Raw genomic sequence first — 16,924 nt, 5'->3', positions numbered from 1 at the left:
GATTTGAACTCAGGTCCTTTCTTTCTCACTTGGTTTTTTTTTCTGTTCAAGGTGGTGCTCTACCACTTGAGCAACACCTCCACTTCCTCCATAGTTATTTTAAAGTTCTGTATTTGCATCTGTTTGTTTTGACTAGCTTCTTAAAAATGTGTTTCTATATGATCTCCATTAAATAAGCTACTGCAGATATGTTCTTTTTCAGTCATCATATTAAGTATTTAATATTTACTTTGAGCATTTTAGGTTTTTATTTTATCTTGGTTTGTTTGGTTTGGTCTATTTTTTGTATGTGTTTGTTTTCTTGCTTTTCTACCTGTACTGAGGCTTAATCCAGGTCCCTGACCTCTCACTTAGCTTTCTTGCTCTACTGGCACTTTGCTGGACATAGACAGACATTTCTTCCTAGCCTTGGTTCAAAACTCAATCCTCTACTTTCAAACGCTGTTATTTGCTAGGCTTGCAAACATAAGCCACTGGCACCTGGCTATGTGTTTTCACTATATCTCAGCTTTTGTTTATAGTGCTATTTATTAAGCAGTGTGGAAATCTTTAGGGTAATGTTTTAAATATTACCAATTTTTGTGGAAATCTTTAGGGTAATGTTTTAAATATTACCATTTTTTGTTTTTGTCTGTCTTTTCCTTTAGACAAAGTAGATTGGTGTAATCCTGGGATGGGAAATCCAATGATTCATAGACCGATGTCTGATCCAGGAGTGTTTTCACAACATCAAGCAATAGAGCGAGACAATACAGGAATTGTAACTCCTTCTGGTACATTCCATCAGCATGTTCCTGCAGGATACATGGACTTCCCTAAAGTTGGGGTAATGGTGGTTTAAATATGCAATTTAATTATTTCAAAGAACACTTGTGAAATGATGCCAGAAAATATGGGTCAAAAATCTAAAATATAAATATTTAGTTATCTCATTTATTTAGAGAACTATCTTTTTGTTTGGAGGTTTGAAGTTATTTTGATTTTGTCTTTTTGGCAGTACTGGGACTTGAACTCAGGGTTTCATGCTTCCTAGGCAGGCACTTAATACTGTGCTACTGGTCTTAGAGGACAATTTGGAACTAAATATTTTGGATATACAAGGCTTATTTATAATCTAATGCTAGATAAAATCATAAGGAAAAAAATGCTCCTTAGGTAACTTACATATTCCCAAAGATGAAATTTTATGTATCAGTTTTAAAGCTATTAATCCAATTGGAAAAAGTAAAAAGTGAATCTAAGTAAAAAGCAGATCTTTGTTTTTTTTGTTTTCTATTTAAGGGTATGCCTTTTTCTGTGTATGGGAATGCAATGATTCCACCAGTAGCACCTATCCCTGATGGTACTGGAGGACCCATATTTAATGGCCCTCATGCTGCAGACCCCTCTTGGAACTCACTAATAAAGATGGTTTCCAGCTCCACAGAAAACAATGGTCCTCAAACGGTAAGACTGATTATATAGCAAACATTTATGAAATTCAGAAATACAGTTAAATCTTGGTAGCAAGTGCAGCATTTATGAAATACTTGGTAGCAAGACAGTATAAAATAATTTCATGTGGACCTTAGTATTTACTAGTGATACAGTTAAGTGACATGGAGGGTTTTGGTTTTTGGTTTTTGATTTTTTTTGGTCAGTCGTGGGGCTTGAACTCTGAGCTTGGGCGCTATCCCTGCACTCTTCAACTCAAGGCAAGCGCTCTACTGCTTGAGATACAACCCCACTTCCGCTTTATTGGAGATAAGAGTCTCACGGACTTTCCTGCCCAGGCTGGCTCTGAACTGCGATCCTCAGATCTCAGCCTCCTGAGTAGCTAGGATTACAGGTGTGAGCCACCAGTGCCCGGCTTGAGGTTTATTTTAAAGTATTGTGTTCAAACTATATAGTTAACTGAAAACTTACAGATATGATTCTATGTTTACATATTTTAGCTTTACACATTTAGCTTATTTTGGTGTGTTTGTTAGCTTGAATTCACATGCTTCCATAATCATCAAGTAATAACTTTCTAAGAATTGGCAATTTATCATCTATTTGGAGACCGCAGGTAAAAGAGGTTCAGCCTAATGCTAGAGTGCTTGATTAGTATGGTTTTCAAAGTTCTAGAGTTCCGTCCTTAGCATTATAAAAATGTTTCCCCATCATTTTTTCCCATTATTTCTTACCACAATATTAAGTTAGTTTAAAATAGGGACCCTCATTAATGTTAAACATTTATTTTAACCAACTACCTGTTAAATAGTATTTAATAAAATGCATATTCTATATTCATAGGTGTGGACTGGACCCTGGGCACCTCACATGAACAGTGTGCATATGAACCAGCTTGGCTGATGAGGATCAGCTTGTTAGCCTGCAGATTCCTTTTCATTCAGAGGAAATCACAAGTGGCCAGAAAAAAAATTTATGCTCCCAAATCATTCTACTGATGTGCTTGACTGAAGTGTGTAGGCTTTTTGCAGAAGAACTTACTAACTGACCTATTTTCTGTGAACATTTGTGACTGCCCAGTCCCCATCATCATCCATTTTACCTTAGTTAGCATTTTTCTTATCCTTTTCTTTATTTTTTTTTCTTTTTTCTTTTTCTTTCCCTCTTCCCCTTTGGACATAACTTTCTGTTGAAGCTGTTCTTTGGCTGGTTGGTTTTAGTACTGTAAACTGCTTCTGAGCAAACACGGAAATTTAGCAAAATTATGTAAACTTGATCCTGAAGTTTTAGAATGGCAAATAAATGTACAATTGTTTACATAACAGAAAAGGCTAAGCAGAAAGTAAATTTCAATATGTCAGTATAGAGGCTCTACTTTATGTAGACTTAAATTAATGTGAGATATGTACCTTCATATTCAGAAATCTGGATGTTTCCTTCATACATTAAACTATTAATAAGCATAACTTTTCTACTTGTGTAATTTTAAATATAAAGTAAAATAATGATCATTACCAGTAAATGTTTTTCGACAATAGCTTTTAAAACACCCATCCTGCTTTCTTTCAAGTTGGTTTTAGCCAGGCAAACACAGAAGAAATTTCTGACTTTAACATGTTTTTTTTTTTATTTACCTTTTCATACTTTTAGAACTAATGCACACTTATTCTTTTCTTCTTACCTTTGCCTTTTCTTCTTTACTATACCAATAAAACTCTCTTGGTGATAGTGGAAAAAAAAATTCTATTAAGATTTTCACTGTAACAGCTGCTATAAAAAAAAATATGGAACATCGTCATCCTCACCAGTGGTTTATTCTAATCAAGAATACCTAGACTTTGTGAGAATAAAAATGACACTATAGTTCCCCCCAGTCAGCACATACAAGTTCTTAATATACTGTTAATTATGAAATAATTCATTGTACTATTTTATATTGGATAATATTGATTCTTAACATTGGCTTTCCAGTTATCAAGAGTCAACATAAAAATTTCATTTTTCAGTAATTAGTGGAAAGTTATCTTCTTTTTTCAATTTGGAAGTATTCTTGCTCTCTATACTTGTATATTATCAGTGAAAAGGATAAATGGCTCACTTAAGCCAATAATACAAGAAAGTTTGCCATTGTCATTAAGACAATTTATGGTAGATACATGAATACACATATTAAAATAACAAATTTACATTTAACCTGTTTGTATTTCAGGGCCACACTACACTCAGTGGGATTTATATATTTCATTCACTTGAAACAATAAACCATAATATATCCAAGAAGAGTATGTGTCTTACCCTGTCTCCTGTGGGAAAATTAAATTATATAATTGTATTTGACAGAAACTTAAGCACAAAGGTGAAGTAATATATAAGTACGTGCCTTTTTTAAAATAAATTACAGCTGGCCGTCAGTGGCTCACTCCTGTAATCCGAGCTACTCAGGAGGCTTAGATCTGAGAATCATGGTTCAGAGCCAGCCTGGGCAGGAAAGTCCATGAGACTCTTAGCTCCAATAAAACTACCAGAAAACCAGAAGTGGTACTGTGGCCCAAGTGACAAAAATAAATTACAAATTCCACACTTGAGAGAAACTCCACACTGTCAAACATAAAAAATAACTAAAATTCTGATAACTCACCCAACATTGACATGATTCCTGAATATTCAAATAAATGGAGTAATTTCTTGCCTAACGTGGCTTGAGTAGAGTAAAAACATTTTGAACATACATCAAGATGTTTGTGAGTAGCACACTCATGACTTAATTTAGGAGGTGATTTTTAAAAAATACATAAATTTGGTTTTCTACCTATGATATGCCCAAGTTTTAAAAACAAGAATTGAAAAGATACAAAGATACCTTGCAAATTAATCTAGTTGATGCTAAAACTGAGGCAGCAGAATATAGATTGCAATGCCCAAGGTTTTTGGGATCAGAATTGTGAAGTACAAAGCCATGGTTTTAATAGTCTGTTCTAGAAATAGTTTTCCAAATACATTTTTTTATATTTCACATGTAATATAGTTCATATTTATTTAAACAATAAAAACAATTTTTAGACCAAAAGGTCTTTTCCCCTTTTTTGAAATATACTTATGTAATATACATGTGTAACATGCTATTTTTTCTCTTCAATACTTCTTGAGTTTAATCCCCAAATATAAGCATACCCGTTATTGTGTAATCCGTTCATACCATCCATTCCACTTTAGAGATGATTTGCTATTTCTAACAAAATTTCTATTTCATTTCAATATGTATTTAAACAAAATATTAACAAAAAGTGATTTTAGTAATTGCACATTTGAAAAAATATTTCCCACTATAAATTAAAGTCATTTTGACTAGTAAATAAAAAAAATGTTTAATTTCTAATAGTTGTTCCACTGGGGAAACAAGCGTATATTAAATAATTGTCTTGTTCCTCACAATAAAACCCCTGTCTTTTGCCTCAGATTACCTATTATTTTCTGACATTTTTCATGCTGTATTCACATTAGCAAGTTTTATACAACTAGGTAATGTAACATTGCAATCCTGTGACTCGGTGTTCACTTTTATGACTTTCAGAAACATTCATTCTACGGCCTGGTGTAAGCAGCTCAAAAGCTATTGAGAGATTATAGTTTGAAGCCAATCCAGGGAATTGCATAAGGCTTCATTTCCAAAGTAAACAGCAATGGCTTAGGTGGTAGTATACCAATTGAGCAAGTATGCATGAGACTGGAGTTCATACTCTGAGATAGACAATAAAAGCAGATATCTGGCATAAAGAATAAAGAAAATTCCATAATCGATTTCCTCTCTTCCTATATTACATGCCTTGATTGCATAAGTTTTCATCACTTAAATACAAAGGAAGTATTCTGCTACAGTAGAGTAGTTCAAAACTATAATGGTTGTGTTGTTTCATGCCAAATTTCTACCTTTAAGTGAATTCACACTTGTGAAAAGAAGAGCTAACTTTGTATCTTCAGTTAGAGAAAACGTGTTAAGCAAGACGACAAAGCAAGGTGCTGGTGGCTCTTGTTTGTAATCCTACCTATTGATGTTAAGACTTGAAGGATTTCAGTTCAAAGCCGACTAAGGAAAAGTTTACAAGAGTCTAAAGTGATAGGAATATGTCAGAGTACAAGTATGGCTCACTTGGTAGATAGGCAAGCATACCAAGCAAGAGGCTCCTAAGTGTAGAAAGAACACTGAAATATGCCCCCCTCCCATAAAACTAATGTAAGCTAAGTTTAAACATAAAAGATAAAGTCTGATTCCAAAGGATCACTATACCTTGTGTCTAATGAATACATGAAATAACCTGTGTTCAGAATTTTGAGTAGTGTCTTTTGTTATAAGAAAAATAATACTGGGTTGGGAAGGTGGCTCAGTGGTAGAGCACTTGCCTTGCATGCTCGAGGCCCTGGGTTCGATTCCTCAGCACCACATAAGCATAAAGCAAAAAGCCAGAAGTGGTGCTGTTGCTCAAGTGGTAGTGTGCTAGCCTTGAGCTGAAGAGCTGAGGGACAGCGCCCAGGCCCAGAGTTTAGGCCCCGCGACCGGACCCAAAGAAAAGAAAAATAATACTAGAGGACAGAAAAATGGCAGTTTGAGAAAAGAATGGCAGACATGATGTTTCACATCTATGTCCCAGCTGCCTAAAATAGGCAGATGATGGTTCAGGAACATGATTGGGAAGGAAGTGAGATCTTGCCACAAAGCTGGACTCATTGCTTGTAGAGCACCTACCTAACATGCAAGTCTGAGTTCAAACCCCATACTACCAGGGGAAAAAATAAGTGGCAGATGTATAGTCCAGGGAAATTTTAAAAATTTGAAGCATTCCTTCTACTGGATGAGTATTCTTTTCACAGTTTATAAAGTAAATAAATGGAAAATAGAGTCAGAGAATTGTCTTTAGTTTTTGGGGGGATGGAGATACACTGTTTTGTTTTTGGTGTTATAAGGCCTCAAGCTTGCTAGGCAAGTGAAGGACTTGAGCTATGTCTCCTTTCCCTTTGTTTTTCAGTTAAGTCTCTAACTTTGGTATTGCCCTGGCTAACCTTTGGATTGCAGTTCTTCTACTTGGCCTTCTAGTAGATGGGAATATAGGCATCACTACTACCACAACCAACTTGAGACTGGATCTTGCTGACTCTAGGCTGGGCTCAATCCCTGATCCTACCTCCATCTCTAGAAGCCAAGCTGGGTTTTGTTTGTTTTGGGGGAGTAGTCTATTAGCCCAGGCTAGCCTCAAAATAGTGTGTGCTGCGTGTGTGGTGTGTGTGTGTATGTGTGTGTGTGTGTAGTTTGAATTCAGGACCATGAACTTGCTAAGCAGGTATTACAGAGAGTTATGTCCCTAGGATATCCCTGTTGTCTTTTTGTTATTTTGGCTTTAAATACAGTATGTCTTTAATAACAGTACAAACTTTAAGGAAGTCAAAAATACTAGAGAAAAATACTAGTGTGATACATATTATTAGACACAGAACATAAATAAATACGTAGATTTTCAGTCTTTTTCTATTTGGAGTTTTGTTTTTTAATGAGATCTTTTGTATGTGTGTGGGTGTGCGTTTATGCATGTCAATACTGGCGCTTGAACTCATTTGGTTCTTCTCTCAAGGCTAGTGCTCTACACTTGAGCCATACCTCCACTTTCAGATAAGAGTCTTGAGTACTTAAGTGTCCAAGCTGGCTTTGAGTGTTTATCCTCAGATCTCTGTCTCTTGAGTAGCTAGGATTATAAATTACTGTTACCTGGCAAACAAAGTCTATGTAGTCCAGGGTAACTTGGAACTCATAATACTCCTCTCTTAGCCTCTAGAGTGCTGGAATTGCAAGCACCACCATATAATAGTGCCCAGCTTAAAAATGCTTTAATATGTTGAACAAGTTCATTTGCCAAGTGTTAGAATTGACAACTCCTTTTAGCTTGCATAATTATTTTTATGGTCATTTGTACTGTACTCAAAAGATCACAATGCTGGTTGTACACATTAGTGACACAACAATTTACAAGTAGTTCCCCTAACATTCTGTATAGATAACAAATTCTGATCATTCTATGGCTCTAAAGGTGTGTCCATAACCACAGATGATAGTAACATACATTTAATATTAATATGGTAAAGGTATATTTATATCAATATTCAGATATAGAGAATACATAACTTGTTTTCTTTGGAGACAGTTTAACTACATAGCCCAAAAGGGCCCTGAACCTTCTACCTTAGCTTCCTGTGTGCTTTGGTCATAGCTGTGCTCTGCCACACCCAGCTGAGAATATCTTTTTAATGAGAATGTAGTACTTGGCAATACATAGAAAAGATTTACTCAGGAGCTGAGGCTGGAGGATTCTTCAGAGTTTGAGCCTTCATCAATCCAGTCTCAAAGAAAGATAAGATGGATCTATACCAGCTGAAAGTCTCAATCCCAATTTCTTATAAAGGCTGGAAAGGTGGCTTAGTGGTAGAGTGCTTGCCTTGCATGCATGAGGCCTTGAGTTCGATTTCTAAGCACCACATAAGAAGAAAAAGCTGAAAGTGGTGTTGTGGCTCAAGTGGTAGAGCACTAGCCTTGAGCTGAAGAGGGACAGCACCCAGGCCCAGAGATCACGCCCCATGACCAGCAAAACAAACAAACCAATTTCTTATAAAGATTTACAGAATTAATTCTTAAGGATTTGACAAGTAACTTGAAAATGTTTTCTTTAGACTTTATTAACAAATATACAAATACAGATTTGGGGGGGGGAGGGTAGAGGTTTTGAGGATTGAAATTCAAGGCTTGTACTTAATACACAAGTACTTTTCCTTGTATGCCATGCTTCAGACCCGGATGGACTGGGAAGATGGGGGTTATTTACTGATTTTAAGAGATGGGAGGCTCATAATGCTACCCAGACTGATCCTAAACTCCTGGGCTCAAAGGAACACTCTTAACTAATCATCCCCAGTCACTGAGACTGCAGATTGCACAACACCTGGCACCACCTTTTCTCTTTTTTCTTCCCCTTCCTTTCTCTTTTTATTAGTGTATGTTAATTGTGCAAAGAGGTTCTATTGTGATGTTTCCATACAAAAACACAACATGCTTTAATAAAATTCACCCACTCAAGGAAAGATTTATTTTGACTCAGCATAAAGATGAATTTATTTTTTGCAGTGATGAGGACTTATCCAAATACTTTGTATGCCAGGCAAGCATTCTACCACTGAGCTACAGACTGCAACACCCAACATAGCAAGTGCTGGTGGCTTATGCCTGAAATTCTATTCAGGATGCTGAGATCTGAGGATTGTGGTTCAAAGCCAATCTAGGTAGGAAAGTCCATGGGATTTATCTTCAATTAACCACCAAAAGGCTCAAACTAGAGTGGTGGCTCAAGTGGCAGAGCATAGCCTTGAGCAAAACAAGCTTAGGGACAAGCATCCAGGCCCTGAGTTCAAGCCCCAGGACCAGAAAAAAAATTCTCTTCTGTAAGAGGGTAACCACAAAGGCTCCCTAGTTCTCTCTCTCAAAAAAAAAAAAAAACTGCAGAAACAATTAACTTCTTCCCCTGGCTTTTAAGCAAAGAAATCCCCATTTAAAGTTAAACTTCAGCTGGATGCCGGTGGCTCATGCCTGTAATCCTAGCTAAGAAGGAGGCTGAGATCTGAGGATCACAGTTCAAAGCCAGCCATGAAAGAAAGGAAAGCCAGGCAGAAAAGACCATGAAACACTTACCTCCAGTAAACCACCAGAAAAATGGAAGTGTCTCTGTGGCTCAAGTGGTAGAATGCTGGTAGCTCTCAATGTGGGAGGCATAGGTAGGAGAACTTTGGTGAGAGGCTGGCCCCAAGCAAAAATGGGAGTCTCTATCTAGAAAATAAGGCATGAGCTCTTGACTTCAATCCCCAGGTCCACCAAAATTAATTGAAATTGATCTCTAGGCATGGCTCAAATGGTAGGACACACGCCTAGTGAGTTCAAACCCCATTACCACAAACAATAAAAATGAATTCATTCCACTTTAAATTAGTAGACAATAGGAACTGGTTATTAAGGAAAATATTGTTAGGCTATTTCCTTTAGAAAACTCTGTACAGAGGGTGCATACTGTGTGAGTGTTCTGTGTTTAAACATTTTAAAACTCATGTATGGATTTATCATCAGGTTTTTTTGTTTTGTTTTGTTTTTGTGCTGGTACTGGGGCTTGAACTCAGGGCCTGGTTGCTGTCCCTAACTTTTATGCTCAAGGCTAGCTAGCAATCTACCACTTGAGTCATGGCTCTACTTTTGGCTTTTGAGTGGGTAACTGGAGATAAGAATCTTGCAGACTTTTCTGCCAGAGCTGGCTTTGAACTTTGGCCCTCAAGTCTCAGCCTCCTAAGTAGCTAGGATGACAAATGTGAGCCACAAGTGGTCCAAGCTATCATCAATTTTGAAAGTAGATGACTTCTAGAATCCAGAGAAAAGGGACTTCGGTATTCTTAGTTAGCTAAACAGTGAAACAATTGTAGCTTTACCCAGTGGATGTCTGGGAGGCTTCTCCTCTTCCTCTTCCCCTTCCCTTCTTCCTCTCTTTTTCATTAACTCTTCACTTAATCAGAAGACATCAAATATCCAGAATGAACAAACAAAAACATGGCTGGATTCAAAGTGCAGAAAGCAAAGAAACTACAAGAACCTTAAAAGAAAGACAGGTCAGAGTACAGTGGTCCCTGTAGCGTCCACATGCACAAAAAAAGGAGAATATTTCTGTCTGTCCTAGTTGCAGGGATCTTTGGTAGCTCTTTTTTTTTCCTTGGGGGAGGGGAATGGTACTAGTTTTATGGTTTGAACTCAGTGCCTGGGCACTGTCCCTGAGCTTCTTTGCTCAAGGCTAACATTCTATCAGTTAAGCCACAGCTTCACTTCCGAATTGGTTTTGGCAGTTAATTGGAGATAAGAGTCTTTGAATTTTCCAGCCCAGGTTGGCTTTGAATTGCAAACCTCAGCTCTGAGCATTCTGAGTAGGTAAGAGTTCAGTTATAAGCCATAGGTGCTTATCCCTTTGTGACATTTGATACGGGAAACACCTCTTGCCCAGGAAAACCCAGGAAGATGGCTGTAGTTTGGGGCCACCCTACATGCTTCTGTCTTCCGTGAGTTGCCACTTTGTAGCCAACTCGTCTTAAGCTCAGGCAGACTGACTACTTGGTAGCAACTTTGTCCTCACCAGCCAACCCACCTGTCAGAGGCCAAGAAAGTGCCTCCTAGTATGATCTGTAGACTTGCAGCAGCAATTTCTGGTAAGTCATCCAAATTATCATCATAACCCAGACTTACTGAGTCCAAAACCCTGCAAATGGAATCTAGGGTTCTATGTTTGAAAATCCTCAGAAGATTCTGAGGCTAGTACTGCTAGGGGGAAAAATACGTGCTTTCTCAGGGAGCAGTGACTAAGTTCTTGACATTTTTTTTTTTTTTTTTTGCTTTATTGTTGAGACAAGGCTATTCCATGTGGTTCAGGATGTCTCCTGCTGTGGACCATCCCTGTTCTTTTAATTAAAACGCAGAATATCTATGAGGCAATAATTTGATCAAATGTTTCAAGCGTTAAGTGTACAATTCACTATTACTTTTAGCTCTATGTGTTTACAACTCAAGTATCTTAGCAGGAGTGGTAACAGATCACACACACGCCTCACCATACAAGGCCCTTCGGTGAGAAAACTCCTCCATGTCGTTCTAGTGTATTTGCTATGGCCAGGAGCACAAAAGTGAAATAGTCAATGCGGTTTCTGCATGCGGCTTTAAGTGCTCGTGTCCTGGCTTTTAAAATATATAGGATGTAAATACAGTACGGCCTCCAAAAGTCGCACTGCCAATGACACAGTAACAGGTGCGTTCCCAGACGACGCCTGCTACTACAGTATCACAGAATGTGAAGGCAAAGCTCTGCAGATGGCCTAAAGCTGCCACCCAGAAAACGAGCCAATGACAACGTTTCTCTCTTCAGTTGAACCTTAAAACGAAAGCCACGTATCCCTCCAGTCAGGTCTGGGTCCTAAAAGGTGGTGACCAAGCCTTGGCACTGGCCAGACACCTGCTCGCGGACCCGCCACGCGCTGACTGCCTGCAGGACGCCCGCACCGCGCATCCGCAGTTCCGGCCTGCGCTCCGAGAAGCCCGGGTCCCCGCGGCGGAAAGTTCGCGGCGTCTGCCGCGGGACTACGCAGCGCCGCGTGGGAGAGGCGGGACTTCCTTAGATCTTTCGTCATCTCTCGTGCGACACGACGTCACCCGCTGGCCTGGGAAGATGAAGGGGCTGGCGGCGCGCCGGGCGTGCGCGCGCACGTGCACGTGCGTCCGCACGCCCTGGGCGAGCCAGCGCCGGACGCAGGCGCGTAGCGTCGCGAGTGGTGCGGTGCCGGTTTCCTCTCGGCGCGGGAGTCCGGCGTGGCCTCGGTTCCTCCAGCCCGGCGCAGACCATGCTGTGCCGCCTGCGCACACGGTGGCCTCGATCGCTGCGGCCGACCTCCCAGCTGCTCATTGCCGGCTCGGGGCCTCCGCCGGCCCCCGCGAGCTGCGCCCAGCCCCGGCTTCCCACGATGTGGGTGGCCGCGTCCGTGTCGGCGGTGGCTCCGGGCGGCGTGGGCCGCTGGTACGAGGCCCTGGCTGAGTCGGCTCCCGTGCGGGCGGCGGAGGACGTGCTGCTGGGCGCGCACGCCGCCCTGGGCCTTCCCTGGTGGGGCAGCATCCTGCTCACCACCGCGACCCTGCGTGGCGCCGTCACGCTGCCCCTGGCCGCTTACCAGCAGTACATCCTGGCCAAGGTGAGGGGCGGACGCAGCTCCAGCCCGCGTGCGCGGTGCTCGTCGGCCTGGCCAGATGTGTTAAATAAGAGATGGCGATTACCTGTCATGTGTCCCATCGGATTTGTGCTCCGAGCACAAGTACTTAGTAGATTTGCATGTGTGTGTGGGAGCGGGAGGGGGGGGGGTCCTTGCTGCAGTGTCATTTCAAGTCAGGCTCTTGATTGAGTCCAGGTTAGCACAAGAAAATTGTGTGAGACACCCTGTCATGTTACCATCTTCAAAGTTTTTAAGAGGGCCAGCAGCATCTTTTTGCCCCCCAAGTTAGTTCATCTGGTCGTTTTCTGACTAGAAGGAAACTACCAACCTAGCAGTTTGCAAACTTGATTTCTCCTCCTGGCCCTCCCACCTGCAGCCTTGGTGTCTGGGTAGCTAAGGTCCCTTGATCTTTTAGAGCATCGTTTTATGTTCTGTGGAATCAGAAAAGCGGTGACTTGCCCTGCCTATTTTAACAGCGGTAGATTGAATTTTAAAGTGCTTTGGAGACAATGATGTAGATTATTCAAATGCGAGATTTCCCAGCAATAAGAAGACGGAACTACTTTGCAGAAAGAATATAGGGCGAGAAATAAGTGGAGTTGTCACATACTAAAGCATATTAGTAGAGTAACTTTCTCTAAGGAAAGCTTAGAGCAAAGTTGTAATCCCATGATCCTGTGAAGTAGGTGCAGTTAAGTAAGGTGCAGTATTAAGTAATACGCTGCACCACACAGGTATACAAGCTGGAATTTGGGTTTGTGACTGAGACAATATCAAATAAGTTAACTTGTGCTTTATTACTTTGATCATACCTCCAGCCTGGCTTTTTGTTGGTTATATTGGAGATGGAGTCCCACAGAATTGTTTTTATTTATTGTCGGTGGTGGAGCTTGAACTCTGAACTTGAGTGCTGTCCCTGAGCTCTTTTGCTAGCATTCTACCACTGTGAGCCTCAGAGCCACTTCCAGTTTCCTGGTAGTTAATTGGAGATAAAAATCTCATGGACTTTGCTGCCCAGGCTGGCTTTGATCCTCAAATCTCAGCTTCCTGAATAGCTAGGATAGGCCTGTGAGCCATCAGCACCTGGCTCCCAGACTTTTTTTGGGCTTCAGACCTCAGTTTCATCTCGAGCAGCTGAGATTACAGGTGTGAGCCACAGGTGAAAGTTAACATTTATGCTTATTTCCTTCCCTGTCCCCCTACTCCCACTTGGTATTGAACTCAGATCACGTGAGTTCTACAATTTGAGCAATGCTCCCTAATCCATAGATAGCCTTTTCCAAGCTGATCTTTTTTTTTTTTTTTTTGCTTATGTGGTGCTGAAAAATCGAACCCAGGGCCTCAGGCATGCAAGGCAAGCGCTCTACCACTGAGCCACCTTCCCAGCCCCCCAAGCTGATCTTGAACTTGAAATCCTCCTACCTCTGCCTTCACTTCTGGAGTAGATGGGGTTGCAGACATGTGTCACTGTTCTGTGCTTAGACTCATAGTTTCTTGGTCTATAAACTACATTTTCAAATAAGAGAATATAAGTAAAATTAAGAGTGGTTGTGAATAAAGATCCTTTATGTGCTTAAAAAAACTACTTTTCCTTTAGTTAGGTGGAAAATTTGCAACCAGAAATAAAGAACATTGCCAGACATCTTAACCAAGAAGTTGCAATTCATGCAAGGCAGTTGGGATGGTCCAAAAGAGTGAGCAAGTAAGTAGTTTCATTCATATAAGACCATGAATGTGTGTGTATATGTGTATGCATGTGCCCACATGTGTGTGGTGTCAAAGATGATATTCATTACAGGTTTGGATGCTCTGTACATTGAACAGGAAAGTAGTTCTTTCATTTGTTCATATTTCAACAGGTTACCCTATGGCATGGTAGTTTATACATTGGCCTGAAAGCAAAGAAATGGAGGAAAAAACCTATTTTGTGGGTGGTATACATGTGCATACATGTGCTGGTACTAGGGCTTGAACTCAGCTGCACTTGGATAGCCAAGGTGCTGTGTATTCAGTCATTATCTAGATTTTGTGAACAAATATATATTAAATATGCTGTTATATATTATTATGTAAGTACAAACCTGCTAATCTTTTGAGGGATTTTGTTGTTTGGCTTTTTGAGAGGAAAAATGTAGCCCAGGCTGATCTTAAATTCTTGATCCTCCTGCCTCAGCTTTCTGAGTGCTGAGATTATAGACATGGCCTACCTTTTATGAATATGAGCTCATGTCAAGCTTTAGGGCTTAAAAAAAAATCCTGACATTTAAAAAGAAAAGTTGTGATAGTTTAATGTCGTTATTTGGTAAAAGTAACAAGCCTCTGATTTTGAAATCTTACCATTCAAAAGAAATCTGAAAACTGTAGGCATAAACCAAAAGAAAAGACTGATAGCAATTCACCTGGGTAATCAGCAGCCTTGATAAAACTGTGGACCATGCTTCTACAGAACTAGAAAGATGGTTACCCAGAGGGCTTTCTAGGAAGATGGCTCCATTTTCATATCCTAAAGAGTAAAATGGCATAGAGACACTCTGATGTAGAAATCTGATTTATTTGTGTCATCCAGGGACCAGAATATGCAGGTGTCTTAAAGAGATGTAAAGATAAAAATAGAATAGAAGGACCTACAATATCTGTGTTCTATATTAATTCAGTAATTTGATTAACTTTAGCAAAACGGTTGATGGTTTGGCCTACCTTATACAAAATGTATGATTCAAGAGACTTAAAACTTGAGACCCAACACTGGAATCAACTTGCATGGTGGTACACACCTGTAATCCCAGCCCTCAGGAGGCAGAAGCAGGAGGATATCAAGTTTGAGGTTAACCAAAACTTCATAAATACCCTGTCTCACAAACAGCAACAGAAAAACCAGCACTGGCCTCAAGGAGACTTTAGAAAGTAAAACTTAAGAACAGACTAATGTAGCAAATAGAAAAACAGATGAAGAAAATCTTCTTGAGAAAGTGTGTTGGAAGATATTGAGCACTTTGGTGGTCCAGTAGCACATACAGTACAAAATTATATAACTACAAAGGATATATTTTGAGAGCAAATGATCGTGTTTGCTGGACTATAGAGAGTTGAGTAAAATATGCTTTTAGCTTTTGTATTTCTGATTTAATTGTATTCATACCATGTCAGTTCTGAAATTTTTTTCTGTTAAAGCCTAATTGTCCAAAGATAGGCAGCAGAGCTGATTATCAAATTATTGTCTAGTTATATATTGTTCTGTATTAGTTTTGACAAGGGTTTACTTCCCCTTATGCAGCTCCTTAACGTGAACTATGACAATAAAACTTACAGGAGTCCAGATCTTTTAATCAGTAACCACAGAACGGGTGTGATTGTGCTTTAGGGATCAAGCAGTACTCAGCAAAGCGACATTTTCTCTTTTGCCTTGTCCCTGTGCCCTTCATCCAGGCTCACTTACCTAAAGAATATGAGGAGGCTGGTTTCAGAGCTGTATGTTCGGGATAACTGCCACCCTTTCAAAGCCACTGTGCTGGTCTGGATTCAGCTACCAATGTGGATCTTCGTGTCTGTTGCCCTCAGGAATTTTTGCATAGGGGCGGCACATTCAGAAGGTACCCTTTTCCCAAATAAGTTCTCTAACATTGTCCTTTGAAAGGAGAAAATATCATAGCTTTCATAAGTATTATTTACTGCCTTCCCTAAGTATAAGCAGATTTCCTATATTGAGGGGAAAAATCGTTTTGAACAACCAATTGCATTGTGAATAAAAATAATTAAGTAGAACCAATGTACTTTATTAGTGTTCAGGACACCTTCTTGGAATTTTCAGACTACTTACGTGTTATATTCCCTCTACTGTGTTTAGGAGTTCTAACGTTTATATTACAAAACTCTCCACAGGCATTTCTGTTCAGGAGCAGTTAGCTTCTGGTGGGGTCCTGTGGTTTCCTGACCTCACAGCACTGGATTCCACTTGGATTCTGCCTGTCTCTGTAGGTGTCATCAATTTATTAATCGTGGAGGTCAGTGCTTTTATATGAGACTACTTTGCCATTTAACCCAGTAGGGTTTTGTTGCTGCCACTGTACATCAACTATACATATATTTCAGATCGTTGGAGAGCACTCTGAACAGTAATTGGGACTGCTTGGTTTCCTGCTTGGTTTCTTCCCCCTTTTTTTTTTGCAGTCCTGGGGCTTGAACTCAGGGCCTGGGTGCTGCCCCTGAGGTTTTTTGCTCAAGGCTAACACTCTACCACTTGAGCGGTACATAGCTTCACTTCCAGCTTTCTTAATAGTTAATTGGAGATAGTTAATTGACTTTGCTGCACTGGCTAGCTTTGAACCATGATCATCAGTTCTCAGCCTCTTGAATAGATAGGATTATAGGCATGAGCTCCTGGTCCCCAGGTGTCCTACATGAATTTAGTTTTATGATTTGTTTTTGATAAAGGTGGTAATTAAGATGGTAATAATAGTTTTGGTTTTTTTTTTTTGTTATCTGTATACATGTGCCTAATATGTGAATTTGTAGGTAGGGTTAGAAAGAGAATCTCACTACCATTGTCTTTTTCTTTTCTTTTCTTTTCTTTTTTTTTGGCTGGTTGTGGGGCTTGAACTCTGGGCCTGGGCACTGTCCCTCAGCTCTTCAGCTCAAGGCTAGCGCTCTACCACTTGAGCCACAGTGCCACTTCCAG

General features: G+C 40.0%; 2 protein-coding genes across 4 annotated transcripts in view; both read left to right on the top strand.

Moving 5' to 3' along the window:
• Ankrd17 (ankyrin repeat domain 17) overlaps positions 1 to 3,806 on the top strand; it is a 110,807-nt gene extending 107,001 nt beyond the window's left edge. The window contains exons 32-34 of one of the 2 annotated variants that reach the window (XM_013020182.1): positions 648 to 826; positions 1,282 to 1,446; positions 2,278 to 3,806. In XM_013020182.1, coding sequence (XP_012875636.1) covers positions 648 to 826; positions 1,282 to 1,446; positions 2,278 to 2,337 — 404 coding nt within the window. In that variant the 3' untranslated portion in view covers positions 2,338 to 3,806. The remainder of the gene's footprint in view (positions 1 to 647; positions 827 to 1,281; positions 1,447 to 2,277) is intronic. The other variant, XM_013020183.1, reaches the window with a different exon arrangement.
• An 8,024-nt stretch (positions 3,807 to 11,830) lies between these two features.
• LOC105988527 (mitochondrial inner membrane protein COX18) overlaps positions 11,831 to 16,924 on the top strand; it is a 9,938-nt gene continuing 4,844 nt past the window's right edge. Inside the window, exons 1-4 of one of the 2 annotated variants that reach the window (XM_013020158.1) lie at positions 11,831 to 12,231; positions 13,851 to 13,951; positions 15,676 to 15,839; positions 16,129 to 16,250. In XM_013020158.1, the coding sequence (XP_012875612.1) occupies positions 11,887 to 12,231; positions 13,851 to 13,951; positions 15,676 to 15,839; positions 16,129 to 16,250 (732 nt within the window). In that variant the 5' untranslated portion in view covers positions 11,831 to 11,886. Of the gene's footprint in view, positions 12,232 to 13,846; positions 13,952 to 15,675; positions 15,840 to 16,128; positions 16,251 to 16,924 lie in introns of both variants that reach the window. The other variant, XM_013020159.1, reaches the window with a different exon arrangement.

The sequence above is a fragment of the Dipodomys ordii genome, unplaced genomic scaffold, assembly GCF_000151885.1.
Source record: "Dipodomys ordii isolate 6190 unplaced genomic scaffold, Dord_2.0 Scaffold49, whole genome shotgun sequence".
Classification (NCBI taxonomy): Eukaryota; Metazoa; Chordata; class Mammalia; order Rodentia; family Heteromyidae; genus Dipodomys; species Dipodomys ordii.
Note: the sequence above shows the minus strand (reverse complement) of the source record. Positions and strands in the feature narration are given on the sequence as shown.